Source organism: Arachis ipaensis, chromosome B02 (assembly GCF_000816755.2).
Source record: "Arachis ipaensis cultivar K30076 chromosome B02, Araip1.1, whole genome shotgun sequence".
Taxonomy (NCBI): Eukaryota; Viridiplantae; Streptophyta; class Magnoliopsida; order Fabales; family Fabaceae; genus Arachis; species Arachis ipaensis.
The window spans coordinates 5,717,019-5,735,138 of NC_029786.2; the positions used below are offsets into that span (position 1 = coordinate 5,717,019).

Genomic DNA, 18,120 nt, shown 5'->3' on the forward strand with positions numbered 1-18,120 from the left:
ATTGTTCTTGTATGGATACCTGGAGGGAGAGCTCGGTCTCTGGGAATCGACGCCGAGTTGTTATTTTCGGTGCCGACCTTTGAGTTTTGTGGTAATTCGAGCTTTACTCCAAGAGGATGTCCAATCGCATAGAGCTTTGAGTAAGAAACAGGGGGGAGTGTACCTGCAAAGGCACTCCGAAGTTTAAGTCAGTATTCTGTATTATTCGAACTTACTGAAGATAATACTTTACCTTGCTTTATATGATGGACCTTTCGTCTGTTACGCTTTTGGCATTAAGGTCGGTCTTAAAAATGGTGGATAACGTATCCGAGTTGTGTGCCGTTTGATCGTCGGTTATGATAGAAGCATTTATCTAGTCGAGTTATAGCTCATAAATGGACGAGCTATAACGGATGACGCCGAATTATAGCTTGTAAATAACGATCATATCAAGTCTGATTGTAACGTATAACGTCGAGTTATAATGTAAAGTGCCGAGTTATAGTGCATAATGCCGAATTATTGTATATAATGCCGAATTATGACATCGAATTTGTAACGGCCGTATCATAAACAATAAACATATACCAATGATAGTAATATGAGCTGTGAATTGAAGAATTAAAAATGGAAAAATATGAGTATGCGTACTGATGTGAAGAAAAAATATAACAATTCCCTCCTTAGAGTTGAGGGTGGAACTCCAAATGAGATCTAACCAAATTCCTGCCTCTACTACAATATTGTAGTCCTTATATATATTATTTTGCTCATCACTAATATTTAATTATTTTTTAATTAGTATATTATATATTTGTATCATATGAATCTTTTACACACAGATTAAAAGAACCAAAAAATAAAAACAGATTTTTGAATCAGTGCCGGAAATACCTTAGTTTAACTAAACAACTACAACTACTACTACATTAAATTGTTTTTGCAGTCATGACCATATCAATCTTGTAACTATATCAAAACTAGGATGTCTTATCTAAAATTCGTTGAAAGCCAAGCAAAATATATACATTATTGTTCTAAAAGTGATTCTCTATAGGAAAAGAAAAGAATAAACCACTCTCTTTATTACCAATTTACCATATGTCACAAAATTTGATACGTTGACTACCAAACATGCAACAATAACTAACAATGACTACGAGATCAGAGGCATACAAATCACTACGAATTAGTAGTGAAGAATAAGAAGGAATATATTCACAAATCAACAAACATAAAATTACGAGGATAATATATTCACAAAAATAGTTCTAAGCTTCTAGCTTGGACAAACAAAATTCCAACATCCAATTTAAAAAAGAAAATAGAAAGTTCATTCCTAAAGCTTGTTTAGTTTTTCTCTATGTCAACGTTGCTGCCTCAAAGGTTGGCCACAAGATTTCCATCCTTAATCATGACAGGCCCAGCCTCGGAGAGAAGGTCCAAGCATGGTGGCAGACATCCCTCTGAAAGCAGGGATTGAGCCTCACAATAACCTCTAAGAAATTTATGAGAGACATCAATACAAGTAAATTTAAAACGGCGGGTTTTCGACTTCATACTCCACAATCGATGTAAAGCTCTCCGAGAAAGATTTAAAACCTACATCATCCCGATCAAAAAATTCAACAAATGAAGATTAACAAAAATCAGATGCGCTAAGAAAAGATTAACTGAAAAGGTAGATGACGATTCATACAGGAGATGCAGCAGAAAATGATATATAACGGGAACCAGGAAATTTGCATTCCAATTCAGCAATCTGAGCCGTTAATATCTCGCGCAGCATCTGGACGCAGCTTATTGACAAGTCAATGGTGGCAGATGTCTTCTCAGCCTCATGCGTTAGTTTTAAGAACCAATGTGAAGCATCATTCAAGGCGTCTATGGCCATGCGCTGGCCAAAGGTGTTGGTGAGATCGCAGGAAAGAGCAATGTGGGTGGAGAGGGCTCCCAGGTTGAAGAGAACAGAGGCCTTCTCCAAATGGATATTGTGCTGAGAAGAGTCCTGTTGTGGGTTGAAGGCATCGTACCAAATAAAGATAGGTGGGTTGGGTGAGGTAGTCATAGGGAACAAAGGCTCAATCATGCAAAGGCATTTCAAATAGCGGATGAGGCAGTCACGGCGCATGGGTAGAGAGAGGTCGTCACGCAGCATTTCACCACGCAATTTGTTTAGCATTTGGAGAAGGCCTTCTACTCTCTCTGCCATGCTCTCAGAGTATTTGAGCACAAAGTAGTTGCGCAGGGACTCGTAGAAGTCTAAGGGCTCACTCTTCTTAAAGGGAAATGCCAGAATAAGTGACGAGGACGAAGAGGAAGAGGAAGAGGGAGAGGGAGGGGAGAGGATTGAGAAATTTGTTGGATAAGGAGGAGGCATGTCCCATGGGTTAGCCACCAGCTTTCCACCTTCCATAATCTTGAAAGGGCTGTACTCGGATAGGATGAGGTCAAGGTCTATTCCATCTACCTTGGGTATCGACAGGTCCGCGCGGCTGCAACTCCCGCTAACTAATTTTTCAGTTACAGATTCTGCATCATGATCAAGAGGACAGGATTGGACCAGTGAGGATGTTTTAGGTAACTGGGATTTGGGTAGGATGGATGATCGCCTCTGACAAGCCTCCACCCGAAAGAATTTCATCTTCTGGTAACAATGGGTTATCCAAGTTCGGTCAAATGAGAAGACATGTTCGGTTGCAGCCGAATCACTTAGTATCAGATCGTATGCTCTCTGATAATTCTCAAAAACCTATATCATCATCATCGTCGTCGTCGTCATATTGAAAATCTAAAATGAAAAAAATAAATGTAAAATCAATCAAGAGTCAAGACTGACCGATTTAAACGAAACGGCAATTATATGTTGTTGGAGAGCGGACCTGGCGGCGTTGTTGTTGTCGTGGAGTTGTTGCTGTAATTTGAGCTCGGAAGCCTGAGCGGAGAAGAGGTGGTGCAGAGTCTCGGTGAAGAGGAGAGTCAAGTCGAGGGTGGCGGAGATGTCCTTGGCGAAAACCTTCCAGAGTTCCGAGAAGAATTTGGCGGCGGCATTGAAGGCATCCATTGCAAGGTGACGGCCAAGGGCAGTGGTGCGGTCGCAAGAGGCTCCAATCTGGCTGTATATGGCGCCAAGGTTGAAGAGAACAGCAGCCTTCTCCAATTGGATGCTGTTGCGCTGCGAGGAGACTCCATTCTCATGCTCAGAGTAGAAGGCGTCGTACCAGACAAAGACGATGGGGTCGGAATGGGAGTCGGAGGAGATGGCGGTGAAGAGTGGGTCAACCATGCAAAGACATTTGAAGTAGTGAATGAGGCAGTCACGTTGCATGGGAAGGGAGAGGTCCCCTCGCCCCACCATGTCGCTGCGGCATTTGTTTAGGGTTTCCAGAATGCTTTCAACACTCTGTGCATCGCTCTCTGAATATTTTCTCGCTACCAAGTAGCGTAACGGCCGGTACAGATCCACCGGATCACTCTTCTTCAGTGGGATTGACAGCATCTTGTCCGGGTTCGGGTTCGGGTTCGGGTTCAGCAATCCCGCATCCCCTTGGTCGTGGCCATGGTGACGACGATTGAGTATATGATCAGGAAGGTGAAAATCGATGAAAATTGGAACCACTATGTATGTGATTTATTTCAAATTTATAAATAAAACTTCCACTAGTTAATTTATGTTAGTATTTAAAACTTTTTAACACAACAGTTACATTGTCTCAAAATAATAATAATTCGGGGCCAAACACTAGTTAGCAAATTTGGGACAAGTAAAACTGTAAAAGGTATAATGGATCAACATGAATAGCAAAATGATGTAAAACTACAATATTATTTTAGGCAATTACTCCCATGAAGATGCCAAAAACATCTTCTCATCATGATCTTTGTTTAAAAAGTATAATTTATTTATTTAGCAACACTTTAAATAAAGGTAACACTTTTACTTCAAATAAAATCAAGCCCTACAATCTATCATCTAATGGTCAAAATGATATATCTTCACATGATGATAATCATTAAATCTTCATTGGAGTAGCTACCATTATTTTACATGGTCCAGATATTATATAAACTGCAAAGTCAGATAATCAAACTTTGGGGATTATCATTCTTCACTAGTTCAACCAACAATAATACAAATCCTTTAAGTAAAGAGTTGCAAATAATAAATAATAAGACTAAAAGAAGAAAATATGCAGTTAATAACTATTCTAATGAAAAGCCAACAAAAGAAAAACTTATTTCAATTATACTTTTATGACTAAACTATGAACCGAACAATTTACTGAAATGAATTAAAGCCAAAAAAAAAAGTTTGAACAAAGCAGGATGAATAATCTTGATCCCACGTAACATCAATGTCATTATTAATCTCATGATCATCATCTCCTTCATAGAACAAATGTTGACAGAGGCAAAGTTTTTTCAAAATACAAAGTGGGGAAGCCCAAAAAATTAGAAGAAATTTTGTTCATCCACACAGTAAAATTGGATTTTGTACATAATTATTCAATACCAAAGAAGAAATTCATTATTTTTTTTGTTTTATTACTTTGAATTTGGGATTATCAAGGTTATCATAGAAACACATATCATCAGAAAAGAAATTTTTACCAGATGACATCAAACTAATTTAATCATGAATATTTACCAACAATACAAAATGATTAGTGAACCTTCAACCTGGGTAAGAAAGAAAACCGCAATAAACAAAGCAGAACTCATCAATGGATCTTGCAGCACATCATAAAATTGTGTAGATAGAAACAATAAATTTTGAAGGAATAGTTTTGAACAAGAGTAACTAATTCCTAAAGCTTATTTAGTTTAAAAGAAAAAAAAAAGTTAATTCCTAAAGCTCACATAGTTTTTCTCTATGGTAATGTTATTGTGGTGGTTTGGACTCCTGCAAGTTCATGTCCTTCAATGCCAACCTTAGTGCCTCTAAGGTTGCATTGGCCACAAGATTCCCATCCTTAATATTGACCGGGCTGATCTGTGAGAGAAGGTCCAAGCATGGTGGTTGACATCCTTCTACAAGCAGGGATTTAGCCTTACCATACCCTGAAAGAAATTGTTCAGTGATATAACCAAGATCAGTTACAACAGGGCAGGTTTTCATCTTCAGATATTGAGGTATCGAGGATTGAACAAGATTCTCAGCCAAAAGCTCAAGTGTCGACAGATCATAAGCTTTCTGATAAAGCCGAGGAACCTGCATCATCCCAATCACACAATTTAACAAATCAAGATTGATATCAATTAAAATAATCAGCTGAAGAGCTAGATGATGATATATACACGATAGAATTAATTTACTTCATGAAGGTTCAATTGCTTTTATTTAGACCCCAAAACTTTGCAAAGGTGAGTCATTAGCAAAGTTTGAAGATTAAACAGAGACAATTGAAATTTTAAGAACTAAATTTAGATTCACGTGCTAGTTCATATTATCGCCTACCGGAGATGATGATAGATCAGAATAGGAATGAGGACAATTCCATGTCAACTCGGCAATCTGAGCTGCTATTATCTCTTTCACCATCTTGGCCCGTTCTACTGACAAGTCACTGGTGGTGGCAGATACCTTCCCAGCCTCAAGCCACAGTTTCGAGAACCAATGCGAAGCATCATTTAAGGCGTCCTTGGCAAGGCGATGGCCTTGGATGGTGGTGAGATCGCAGGAGAGAGCAATTCGCTTGGAGAGGGCTCCCAGGTTGAAGAGAACAGAGGCCTTCTCGAAATGGATGTTGTGCTGAGAAGAGTTCTCTTGTGAGTTGAATGAATTGTACCAAACAAAGATAGGTGGATTGGGTGAGGTAGTCATGGGGAACAAAGGCTCAATCATGCAAAGGCATTTCAAATACTGGATGAGGAAATCACGGCGAACGGGTAGAGAGAGGTCATTACGCTGCATTTCACTGCGCAATTTGTCTACCGTTTTGAAAAGGCCTTCTACTCTGTTTGCCTCGCTCTCAGAGTATTTAAGGGCAACATAACTGCGAAGGGACTCATAGAGGTCCAAGGGCTCACTCTTCTTCAAACCGAATGACAGCATACCTGACGAAGAAGAGAGGATTGCGAAATTTTTTGGATAAGGAGGAGGCATGTCCCATGGGTTAGCCACCAGCTTTCCACCATCCATAATCTTGAAAGGGCTGTTCTCGGAGAGGAGGAGGTCAAGGTATATTAGTTGTTGCTTGGGTGTCCACAGGTCCGAGTGCCTGCAAATCCCTCTAACTAATTTTTCGGTGATGGATTCTGCATCATGATCAAGGGGACAAGATTGGACCGATGAGGATGTTTTAGGTCGCTTGGGTTTGGGTAGGATGGATGATTTCCTCTGAAGAGCCTCCGCCTGAAAGAATTTCTTCTTCTGATGAAGATGAGTTATCCAAGTTTCGTCAAATAAGCAGACATGCTTGATTGCAGCCGAATCACCAAGTATAAGATCATATGCACTCAGATAATGCTTGCAAACCTACATCATCATCATCATCAACATCATCCTTTTGAAAATCTAAAATGAAAAAACAAATGCAACATCAGTAAGTGTCAAGAGTCAAGACAGACCGATTTAAACGAATCGTCGTGGAGTTGTTGCTGTAATTTGAGCTCGGAAGCCTGAGCGGAGAAGAGGTGGTGCAGAGTCTCGGTGAAGAGGAGAGTCAAGTCGAGGGTGGCGGAGATGTCCTTGGCGAAAACCTTCCAGAGTTCCGAGAAGAATTTGGCGGCGGCATTGAAGGCATCCATTGCAAGGTGACGGCCAAGGGCGGTGGTGCGGTCGCAAGAGGCTCCAATCTGGCTGTATATGGCGCCAAGGTTGAAGAGAACAGAAGCCTTCTCCAATTGGATGCTGTTGCGCTGCGAGGAGACCCCATTCTCATGCTCAGAGTAGAAGGCGTCGTACCAGACAAAGACGATGGGTTCGGAATGGGAGTCGGAGGAGGTAGCGGTGAAGAGTGGCTCAACCATGCAAAGGCATTTGAAGTAGTGGATGAGGCAGTCACGTTGCATGGGAAGGGAGAGGTCCCCTCGCTCCACCATGTCACTGCGGCATTTGTTTAGGGTTTCCAGAACGCTTTCAACTTTCTCTGCATCGCTCTCTGAGTATTTTGTTGCTACCAACTTGCGTAACGGCCTGTACAGCTCCACCGGATCACTCTTCTTCAGTGGGATTGACAGCATCTTGTCCGGGTTCAGCCATCCCGCATCCTCCTTGGTCGTGGCCATGGTGACGTCGATTGAGTATATGATCAGGAAGGTGAAAATCGATGAAAATTGGAACCAATGTATGTATGTATGTGATTTATTTCAAATTTCAAATCTAAAACAACAAGCAAATTTTGGAATATATATTTTTCTTCTTTTGGTAACGAATATATATTTTCCTTATATCAGATTAATAAATAAATGGGCCATTTGTTAGTAAACTAGCTAATAATAATAATAATGGTCACTTTATTAATAAAAATCAGACTATATATATATATGGATGTATATGAAGGTACTGAAGTTGAAAGAGATGAAATACGGTTATTCATTGGAGAAATAGATCGTGTAAAGGGGGAGGTGTTTGAAAGAAATCCAGTTCCTTAATAAGTGCACAGTTTGTTATTTGGTGGAAACTCACTTCCAGTCGACACGTGAAGTTGATAGTTGAGAGTTGTTAGATGAACAAGTATAATCCATGATACCTAATTCAACAGTAACATCACATCACAACATATTACAAAGAACTAAATTATAAAATCCTGGTTTCATACTTCTGAGTTACTCTTCTAGTGGTACTAGCACTGACTTAGAAACTGCCAAAAACAGTTATTAGTTTATATGCACAACCAATTCACAGTTCAATTAGTTTAGAAACTGCCAAAAACAATTATTCACAATACACATATATGAATATGTTTGCCTGCAACACTATTGTTGAAAGGGAAAATTACTTTCTCAGTAGCAAAGAAAAGTAGAAACGACTCACTGTCTACTTCAGCCAATTCTAAAAACAGCTAATATACTAATTGTTTTTCATTAATTTCATCTGAAAACCACCACAGAGTGCACCATTTGTCAAACAATACTCACTTTATGATCCAAAGAGGATAAATTTCTTAGCGCAACAAAATACATAGTCACCAATACATGGAAGGATGAAAACATACTGCCAAATACTTGATAGTCAGTAGTAGTGTATGCTTGTAGGTAAATAACCTAAACTAAAATCATGGGTTAAATAAGTAATGAGTGAGCAAGGTAGAATGATCATGACAATAACAGTTTATAAAAAATAAAACACCAGTCACAATTCATAAATGATCATGACATAGCAGTTTCCTCAATTGAGAGCCTAAAATTCTCTCTCCAATTTCATTAATAGAATCTGACTACAATGCCAAAATATACTACCATTGCATCTCTAGTTTCTTCAGATCCAATAGAATATAAGTAATGAAGGCAATGTGACTACACATTTTTAACTCTATTCTAGTCATGTAAAATCATAGGCTGATGCTCTTAACTCGTTTGTAAGGTGTACTACCTGAAATACAATGGTCCTTAATTTATCAAACAATGAACACAATCCCTCTTTCAAAAAGTATAATAAAATAACTTCTATTTTTAGAAAGACTAAAGGTGAAAAGAAATAAAATGATACTACTCTAAGGAAAATTAAAAATCAAAAAAGATAACAGAAATGTTCAGTGAGTATATGAAACAAAATTAGGTCAATCATCATTAACAACCTCATGATAAACAACATAATGTGATTGAATGTATATATTAAGTAAGAAACAGCAAGCAGGCATTTCAACTTAATTTTGGAGGATACTCTCCTACTTGTCTAAAGAGCTCCACATACTGCAATGATTTTCCAAATACCCTGAAAATGTGAAAAAAGAAAATTAATACCATATGATGCCAAATATCTTAATACCATGATGTTATGACAGTTCAAAGACCCTAAAAAGGAACTACATAACTGATCTTTTTGCTGAACCCACACATTAGCAAGATAAAGGATTTCACTCAGTGAGAAACTTGATTCATGGAATCATCAGAAATCTGTTGAAGCTGCACAATTCTTCACAAACTCACTTGAAGATTCAAATTTAAGAAGGTTCCAGCTTTCAGCAGAACATTCCAAAAAACAGCATCACCAAAAGCACCCCACCATGAATCTTCAAATTGTTTAACCACAAAAGAAAAAACTGAAGCAGACCCAGAAATTCTGCCAGCAATCCAGCTCCAAAAACTCATAAAGTTTGATGCTTTATGATGTTTCCCTTCAACAGAACCAAACAAAGACTAGAACTTTGAATGCAATCCACTTCATATCTCAACAAACCAGCTCAAATCAGACACTGTGGTAGTGGTCCAAGGTTGTTGTTGTTGATGTTGATGTTATCTATGTTGGTGCAGCAGTCAGAGTGTGGCTTTTTATGTATATGATGATGAAAAGGGAGAGGTTGGAAGAGTAGCAAGGGCATTTGGGTGGGGGGTAATGGTAATAATAACTCACACAACAGCACAAGAAGCTGAATCAGAACCAGTTGTCATTTTGGCAATCTCACTGACTGAGACAACAATTTTTGTTTGTTGAGAGAATGAGGATAGCAAAGTGTTGTTCTTTTTCCAATAACAACCGCTTTCTGCCTCACTCAGCTCTGAACACCCAAAAGAAGCATCAAGTTTGGAACAAAAAAAATCTCAAAGAGAAAGGTTCCCATCACCACCTTGCAAATGCTCATAATAACTTCCATTTTTTATTTTTTATTTTCTCTCTCTCTCTCTCTCTCCGAGTTTGGTGTGCAGCATTTGAGTATGGATCATGATTATCTCATCATCTGGTGGGGAAGGTTTAACCAAAAGCAAACAAAAATTCCAAGATTATAAAAAAGTTTCACCGTTTTAACCAAGCACTATGCATTTGAGGCTTGCTGTTACCATATTAGAACTTATTTATATTGTACACATTTACCCTTTTCTTCATTGTGCTTTTCAATATTCATACACTCCATATAGAGATTTCATGAGGTACTCATTACACGAAACATAAATTTGTTCATCATATCATCTATGAACACCATGATAAGTAAGTCTTTCTTTCTTATTTTTACATATCTGATAATATATTTACTGATTAATTAAAATGCAAATAGTCTATAGTGCACACCCTCCATCTACATAAAAACTTATGAACATTTTTAGGAACATTTTTAATGTTGTTAGTGTGAGGGACTACAAGATGTAGAAGATCGACTCTTATTTTGGGTATGAAAGTAAAAGTAGTGATATACTCTAACATTGTAATTTTTTGTATTTTTTAAAATTGTGGAAGGTAAAATTTTTTATTTTTTTTTAACACAAATCGGACTGTCCGATTTATGTACCTCTCACAAATCGGCCAGTCCGATTTCTGTATTTTTACAGATCAGATAGTCTAATTTCTACTTCTCTAATTAAACAGTTTCACATTTGAGAATAATACTCCAGCGGTCCACATTTCAAAAAAACATCATTGCAACTCCAATATCAAAAACAAAAAGTGGTAGAAGATCATGTTCATTAAAAGCAAGATGAGGCTTCTCTTGGCTAAACTCATGTCTTTTAAGGGGACGGCAATCGAAGGATTCTGCATCGGATAATGGGTCAGTTCGAGAGATAACGGGTCGGTTTAGGGGGCATGGATCTCTGTTCTGGGCCTGGGCTAGTTTGTTGGCCCGGGTCCCCGTCCAAAAAAAAAAAGGGGGAAGGAAATAAGTCTTTCTCTCATTGTCATTATCAAATGCCCAACATTAGTAATTTAGTGGAATATATAGTAATTCTGCATATTACTCTGCATCTCTATTAGACTATATTGTAATAGAGGATGGTATAATATGCAAGTTACTCCACTTGAGCTATTGTTCAATTGCTGTTACCTTCATCCCAAACATAAATTTCAAAAAAACACTTGAAAGGATTTGTACTCACTTCTACGGAGTTAAACCTCAAAGTAGTCTCTGAGATTTACAAAATGCACCGATTTGGTCCCTGACTTCCCAATTGCACTATTTATGTCCTCGAGATTAAAAAAAATACACCTAGTTAGTCCCTTCCCCTTTTTCCGTACAAACTCCTTCCCAGCAGCAGTGATGTGGCAATTGATTGCCACGCTGGAGTGTCTAATAGTTACATGACGTGGCAATCAAAAGTGTGTAACCCAATGTGGTCCCTGAGCCCCTTTTTAACCCTAACTGCTGATGGAGTAGCGTACCACTTCTTCTTCTTCTTCTCCTTTTTAACCCTGGTCCCTGAGCCCCTTTTTAACCCTCCTCCTCCTCCCCTCCTCCTCCTCCTCCTCCTCCGTGTCTATTTCTTTGTCGTTGCTGTGCGGGTTGGAACGATGGTTGGACGTGCAAATGAATGAGATGGGAGTTCTATTCGATCAACGACAAGGGCGCCTAGTCGCAGCAGAGCCTCGCGAGTGCCAGAGCGGTGTGGGTGTGGGAAACGCCCTGTGTCCCGATGGTCTGGAACGGATACCCACCCAGACAAGCCATTCTTTGGATGTCCGAATTACAACGTGAGTTTGTCTTTAAGAATTGTTGATTTTTTTTATGCCAACTCTAAAATCCTTAAATTTACTGCTCATAGAGTAGTGGAAAAAGGTGGTGTAAGTTTTTCCGATGGGCAGACGTTGTAGAAGATGATAATGGAAATTTTGAAGATGCTACAGCATATAACAATGAAGAAATGAGCGTGAGTCTTGCTTTAAGGATTGACAATTTGGAGGTTGAATTAAGGATCTAGAAATATATAATACAAATGTTAGGATTGATGGTTTTTTTTCCTGTTAGTTGTTGTACTAGTTGTGATTGTAAAAATATAACAACTGTGTGTTGTTTATGAATGTATCGGCAGTGTTTGGATTATTGGTGTGGTCTGTGTAAATAGATTACAAAGATAATAACGAAACTGAATAAATAGAACAGAACAAATAAATTGATAATAGCATATTTTGATTATAATTAACACATTGTCAAACACTATCAATGAAGTAGCTCCTAATAAACACCATAATACAGCCACCAAAAAGGAACACAATTAAAATTCCAAGTTTAAAGATTTATAACTACCAAAAGTAAAAATAAACCATACAGTCTGGTTATGTGCTTTTCCTGAATGAAAATAACGAAAAAAACAACTAATGCCTAAATTCCATATGTAATCAATCAAACATCAGCAGCTAGTATATCCAATTATTTAGAGTTTTTCTTCCTTGGTGCTTTGAACCCTGGAGTTGGAACAAACTTCAGAAAGCTTGCCAACCTAAAAGATGTTGCTGCACTTGCTCTTTGCATGAGATCAACAGAAACAGTTAATGGTGGTGGTGAGTTTCTCCTTTTGCATTCAATAATTTTTCATCAACCAACACAAAATTTTCAACTCAAATTCACAACAATGGATACCTTAACAATATAAAAAATAAATAAAAAATATTTTATTCATTGCATGCATACCTCTGTGTCAGGGGGCTTCGCGAGGAAGTTTTGCTCCTTCCTTCACCGATTTTGAACCAACGATGAGCAGGTTTCGACAATTTCCAATTTGCTTCACCACATAAACCCTCACCAGGACTAGGGAATGCCAGGGTTATGGAGCTTTCAGTTCGAATGAGATGAAGAAGATGAAGTGACGAAGTGATCTCTTTGAATATGGGAATTTTAACTTTTGGTAACTCCTTCCTACTTGAAGCGGTGTTGTTTTCTTATTTTAGCACCAAAATCTAATACGACGCCGTTTTCTATTGTCCAGCGTGGCAATCAATTGCCACATCACTGCCGCCGGGAAGGAGTTTGGACGGAAAAAGGGGAAGGGACCAACTAGGTGTATTTTTTTTCTAATCTTAAGGACATAAATAGTGCAATTGAAAAGTTAGGGACCAAATCGGTGTATTTTGTGAATCTCAGGGACTACTTTGGGGTTTAGCTCCACTTTTACGTCTTTATAGTGTAATTACAGTCTTATTGGTGCTTATGTGTGAACAATAGGTAAGGGGGGCTTAACGTAATGTTAGGGACGGAAAAAAAAATAGTCAGCCTAAACAGTCTAAAGTTATCGTATTTAATATTTATTTATTGCAAAGTGCATTAAATAAAACTAAAAATAATAAATTTTAGCAGTTTTTGATTAATTTTTTTGTTATCAAATATTTTCTATTTACGAATTATCCAAACTCAAACACGGGATATATCCAATGACACTAATGATGACCATAACACTCTCAGAACTCCTCTATGCAACCAACATATCCAATAGTTTGTTTAATATTTTTTAGGCTTTAGATTATACTATTTATCTTAAGTATGTAATAATTAGGATAAAGCACATTTACACAGCTACAAGCCTTCTCATATTTTGCATAAGTATGTATTTGCTAATGCATGTGATGCTGTGAAATAGGTACATTTGGGTGTAATTTTATTGTGTTTCCTGTTTCATTCTTTGTCTGTGTATCTTATATTAAACGTGACAAGGTATTGTTATGAACTTTTGATTATATGGAGTTCTTTAAAGTAGGAAACTGAAGCTTATCGCGAAAAAGAGGGTTAACTTCAATTAATGTCTTCAGTTTAGCAAGCAGTATTCCAATAAGAAAATTTTGTATCCACATATAGCTGCTCATTACGTTTGCAACTTTCATTTAAAATAAATCAAAGAACCAAAATAAAATTTGTTATTCATATATGATGTTAGACTAGGAATTTAAGAAGGTAAACAATAAACATATACCAATGAAGTAGTAATATGAGCTGTGAATTGAAGAATTAAAAAAAATGGAAAAATATACGAGTATGCGTACTGATATGAAGAAGAAATATAACAGGGAAAAGTCTAGGGGGCCAGCAACTTTGTTAAATTCTGGCCAGTATGTAACCAGCAAAGAAAAGTGAGCCATTGAATGAAATCTCACATTAATCTCACACCATTAAAACCATCATTGATGGCTATTTAATGGCTAGAAATCACAAAAGTTGCTGGCCCCTAGCATTGCTCATACAACAGTTTTTTTCTTTGAGTTGAGGGTGGAACTCTAAATGAGATCTAAGCAAATTTCTGCCTCTATTACAATAGTGTAGTCCTTATATATACTATTTTTCTCATCACTAATATTTAATTATTTCTTAATTGGTATGTTATATTTTTGTATCATATAACTCTTTTACACATAGATTAAACGAACAAAAAAATAAAATAGATTTTTGAACCAGTGCCGGAAATACCCTAGTTTAACTAAACAACTACAACTACTTCTACATTAAATTGTAATTGCAGTCATGATCATGATGTTGTTCATTGCTGCGATTACCATCATTCATATCAATCTTGTAATTATAATAAGAACTTTTGGAATAATAAAAATTTATCAAGACTAGGATGTCTTATCTAAAATTCGTTGTACATTATTGTTCTAAAAGTGTATCTCTATAAGAAAAGAAAAGAATAAACCACTCTCTTTATTACCAATTTACCATATGTCACAAAATTTGATACGTTCTAACTACCAAACATGCAACAATAACTAACAATGACTACGAGATCAGAGGCATACAAATCACTACGAATTAGTAGTGAAGAATAAGAAGGAATATATTCACAAATCAACAAACAAAAGTACGAGGATAATATATTCACAAAAATAGTTCTAAGCTTCTAGCTTCGACAAACAAAATTCCAACATCCAATTTAAAAAAGAAAATAGAAAGTTCATTCCTAAAGCTTGTTTAGTTTTTCTCTATGTCAACGTTGCTGCCTCAAAGGTTGGCCGCAAGATTTCCATCCATAATCATGACAGGCCCAGCCTCGGAGAGAAGGTCCAAACATGGTGGCAGACATCCCTCTCGAAGCAGGGATTCAGCCTCACAATACCCTCTGAGAAAATTTTGAGTGATATCAATACAAGGAAATTTAAAATGTGAGGTTTTCGACTTCAACTTCGACAAAAGATATCGAGGTATCGAGGATTTAGCAAGATTCTCAGCTAAAGGCCCAAATGTCGACAGAAATAAAGCTTTCTGATAAAGCATAGCAACCTACATCATCCCAATCAAACAATTTAACAAATCAAGATTAACAAAAATCAAATCCACTAAGAAAACTTTAACTGAAAAGGTAGATGACGATTCATACAGGAGGTGCAGCAGAAAATGAGTTATAAGTGGAACCAGGAAAATTGCATTGCAAGTCAGCAATCTGAGCGCTTAATATCTCGCGCAGCATCTGGGGGCAGCTTATTGACAAGTCAGTGGTGGCAGATACCTTCTCAGCCTCACGCATTAGTATTAAGAACCAATGTGAAGCATCGTTTAAGGCGTCTATGGCCATGCGCTGGCCTTGGACGGTGGTGAGATCGCAGGAGAGAGCAATTTGGGAGTCAAGCGCTCCCAGGTTGAAGAGAACAGAGGCCTTCTCGAAATGGATGTTGTGCTGAGAAGAGTTCTCTTGTGGGTTGAATGCATTGTACCAAACAAAGATAGGTGGGTTTAATGTGGGATGATTTGCTGTTTAAACGTTTGAACTGCTATAAAGGAGATGGTTGGCTTTGCGTGCAAGGCATGCTGACAAAAAATAACTTTAACTGTGCATTCTGTTTGGTGTATGGCGCACATATTCGGAATGAGAAATTGATGATGTGGGAGGAGTTGTGCTATATTGTGGGTTTGTGTCAGGTTCCGTTTTGCTTTATGGGAGACTTTAATGAAATACTAAAGTTGGAGGAAAGAAAAGGCGCAGCTAGTTTACCGGCTTCTGCAGAAGACTTTAAGGAATGGGTGCAAGATTTACAGCTAGTGGATCTACCGCTTACTGATCGAAAATTCACATTGTTTCGAGGTAGTTCTTGTAGCCGAATAGATAGGATTCTTGTCAGTTTGGAGTAGCTTGAGGAGTTCCCAGATACTCGTTTGAGAGGTGGACCTAGGGGGCTATCAGATCATTGCCCATTGATTCTAGAAGATGCGAGACTTAGTGCTGGTCCAAGACCGTTCCGAAGCCTAGACTCCTGGTTCACACATGAAGGGTTTCTGAGGATGGTGAAGGATGAGTGGAGGAACTTGGGTGATGAACAGTTTACTAGTAAGCTGAAGGCGTTGACGGTTCCGCTGAGGAGATGGCACAAGGACAATTTCGGAGACATTGACAATAGGATAAAGAAATTCGAGGAGGAAATTAAGAAGATTGATGACGTGGTTAGTGCTGGCAGTCATGATGGAACATTGGAGGCTAGAAGGAAGGCTCTTGTGACTTGCTGTGCGAAGTGGTATGCCAGAAAGAAGGTTCATTGGAAGCAAATATCCCGATCTCAACATGCTAGGGACATGGACAAGAACACCAGATACTTCCATAATATAGCATCGGCTAGAAGAAGGAACAACAGAATCGAGTCCTTGGTAATTAATGGCAGAGTAGTGAGGAACCAGGCCAGAATAAAAGTTGCAATTACAGGTTACTATAAAGAACTATATCGATAGGAGCTCTATCTAAGGGTTGGAATCCGTGATGGGTTGGTAAGGAGGATTAATGAGGAGGAAGCAGAAGAGCTAGAGGTGATACCATCACCCGAAGAAGTTCGAGAGGCAGTTTGGGATTGTGGGTCCAGTAAAGCGCCAGGTATTGATTGCTACAATATGAACTTCATAAAGAAATGTTGGGGTGAGATTGGCCAAGAGTTTACTGCAGCTATTCTGGATTTTTTCCAAAGTGCGAAGCTACCAATAGATGCCAACGTAACATGGGTGGCGCTAGCTCCGAAATTTGTGGGAGCTAAGGAAATTAAAGATTTAAGGCCAATTAGCATGGTTGGTTGTGTCTATAAGGTGATATCCAAAATCTTGGTGAGAAGAATGCGGTCAGTAATGCCAGGCTTAGTGGGAGAGACGCAGTCTGCGTTTGTCAAGGGTCGTAAGATACATGATGGTGCGCTCATTACTTGTGAGACGGTCCAATGGCTGAAGTCGCGTAAGAAGCAGGCAGCAATTATCAAACTAGACTTTTAGAAAGTTTACGACAGAGTGAGATGGAGTTTTGTGGATGAGGTGCTCCAAAAAATGGGGTTTGGCTTTCGGTGGAGGGCTTGGGTGAAGGAATGTGTGACCACAGCATCTATGTCAGTGTTGATTAATGGATCACCAACCAAGCCGTTCAGGATGGAGAGAGGACTGAGACAAGGAGATCCGCTGTCCCCTTTTCTGTTCGTTCTGGTTGTTGACGTTTTGCATAGGATGGTGGGTGAGGCAATCAGGAATGGGCGCATCTCTCCACTGTTGGTGGGTAGGGACAACATAGAATTGTCGCATCTCCAATTTGCGGACGACACAATTTTATTTTGCCCACAGGATACAGAAACAATACTGAACTATAAGAGGCTTTTACGTTGCTTCGAGTGGATGTCTGGCCTGAGTATCAACTTCGAGAAGTCAAATCTGATTTTGGTTAACTGTGAGCAGGGCTGGGTGACGAATATGTGTGGTTTGTTGGGTTGCGCCGAAGCTACTTTACCAATAAGGTATTTAGGAATTTCGTTAGGTGCAAACCCACGGTTGGTGAAGACATGGAAACCGATCATAGACAAGGTGGAAGATAAGCTCAGTTTGTGGAAAGCCAAGTCCCTCAACAAAGCTGGTAAGCTGGTTCTAATAAAATCCGTTCTGAATAGTTTGCCGATTTACTACCTAAGCTTGTACAAAATGCCAAAAGCGGTTGCAGACAAGATTATCGGGCTACAGAGAAGGTTTTTATGGAGTAAAGAAGATGGGAAAAACGGTTTACCACTTGTGAAATGGGAGATGGTGCAAGCTCCGAAAAAGTTAGGCGGATTGGGGGTGGCGATGCGTTGATTAGAAATACGGCGCTTCTGTTCAAGTGGTGGTGGCATTTTTCGAAGGAAGACTGCCCGCTATGGAAGAAGGTTGTCTGTTCTTGTAATCTCTTGAATCCTTCTGTGATGTTATCAAAACAGTCATTACCTGCAAGAGGAGGGCCATGGAAAGATATTTGTCAGCTTAATTTTAAAGGGCCATAGGGGAGAGATATGATGATCAGTGGTTTGGCTATGGAGTTGGGAAATGGTAGACGTATTCATTTCTGGGAGGATGATTG

The 18,120-nt window shown here is 38.6% G+C and overlaps 2 protein-coding genes and 1 long non-coding RNA gene across 3 annotated transcripts; all 3 read right to left on the bottom strand.

Annotated features, from left to right (window-relative positions):
* LOC107624111 lies at positions 1,156-3,481 on the bottom strand. Its single transcript, XM_016326575.2, has 3 exons — positions 2,822-3,481; positions 1,682-2,734; positions 1,156-1,584 (listed from the first exon to the last, which is right to left on the bottom strand). Exons 1-3 carry the CDS (start codon positions 3,479-3,481, stop codon positions 1,363-1,365), a joined length of 1,935 nt encoding a protein of 644 aa, XP_016182061.1. The 3' UTR covers positions 1,156-1,362.
* On the bottom strand, positions 4,688-7,026 carry LOC107624098. The gene is made up of 3 exons (XM_021116804.1): positions 6,553-7,026; positions 5,441-6,460; positions 4,688-5,194 (listed from the first exon to the last, which is right to left on the bottom strand). The coding sequence occupies exons 1-3, from the start codon at positions 7,024-7,026 to the stop codon at positions 4,865-4,867; spliced, it is 1,824 nt and encodes a 607-aa protein (XP_020972463.1). The 3' UTR covers positions 4,688-4,864.
* LOC110268665 lies at positions 7,055-9,871 on the bottom strand. Its single transcript, XR_002356948.1, has 2 exons — positions 8,961-9,871; positions 7,055-8,860 (listed from the first exon to the last, which is right to left on the bottom strand). It is a non-coding gene; the product is annotated as an uncharacterized LOC110268665 (long non-coding RNA).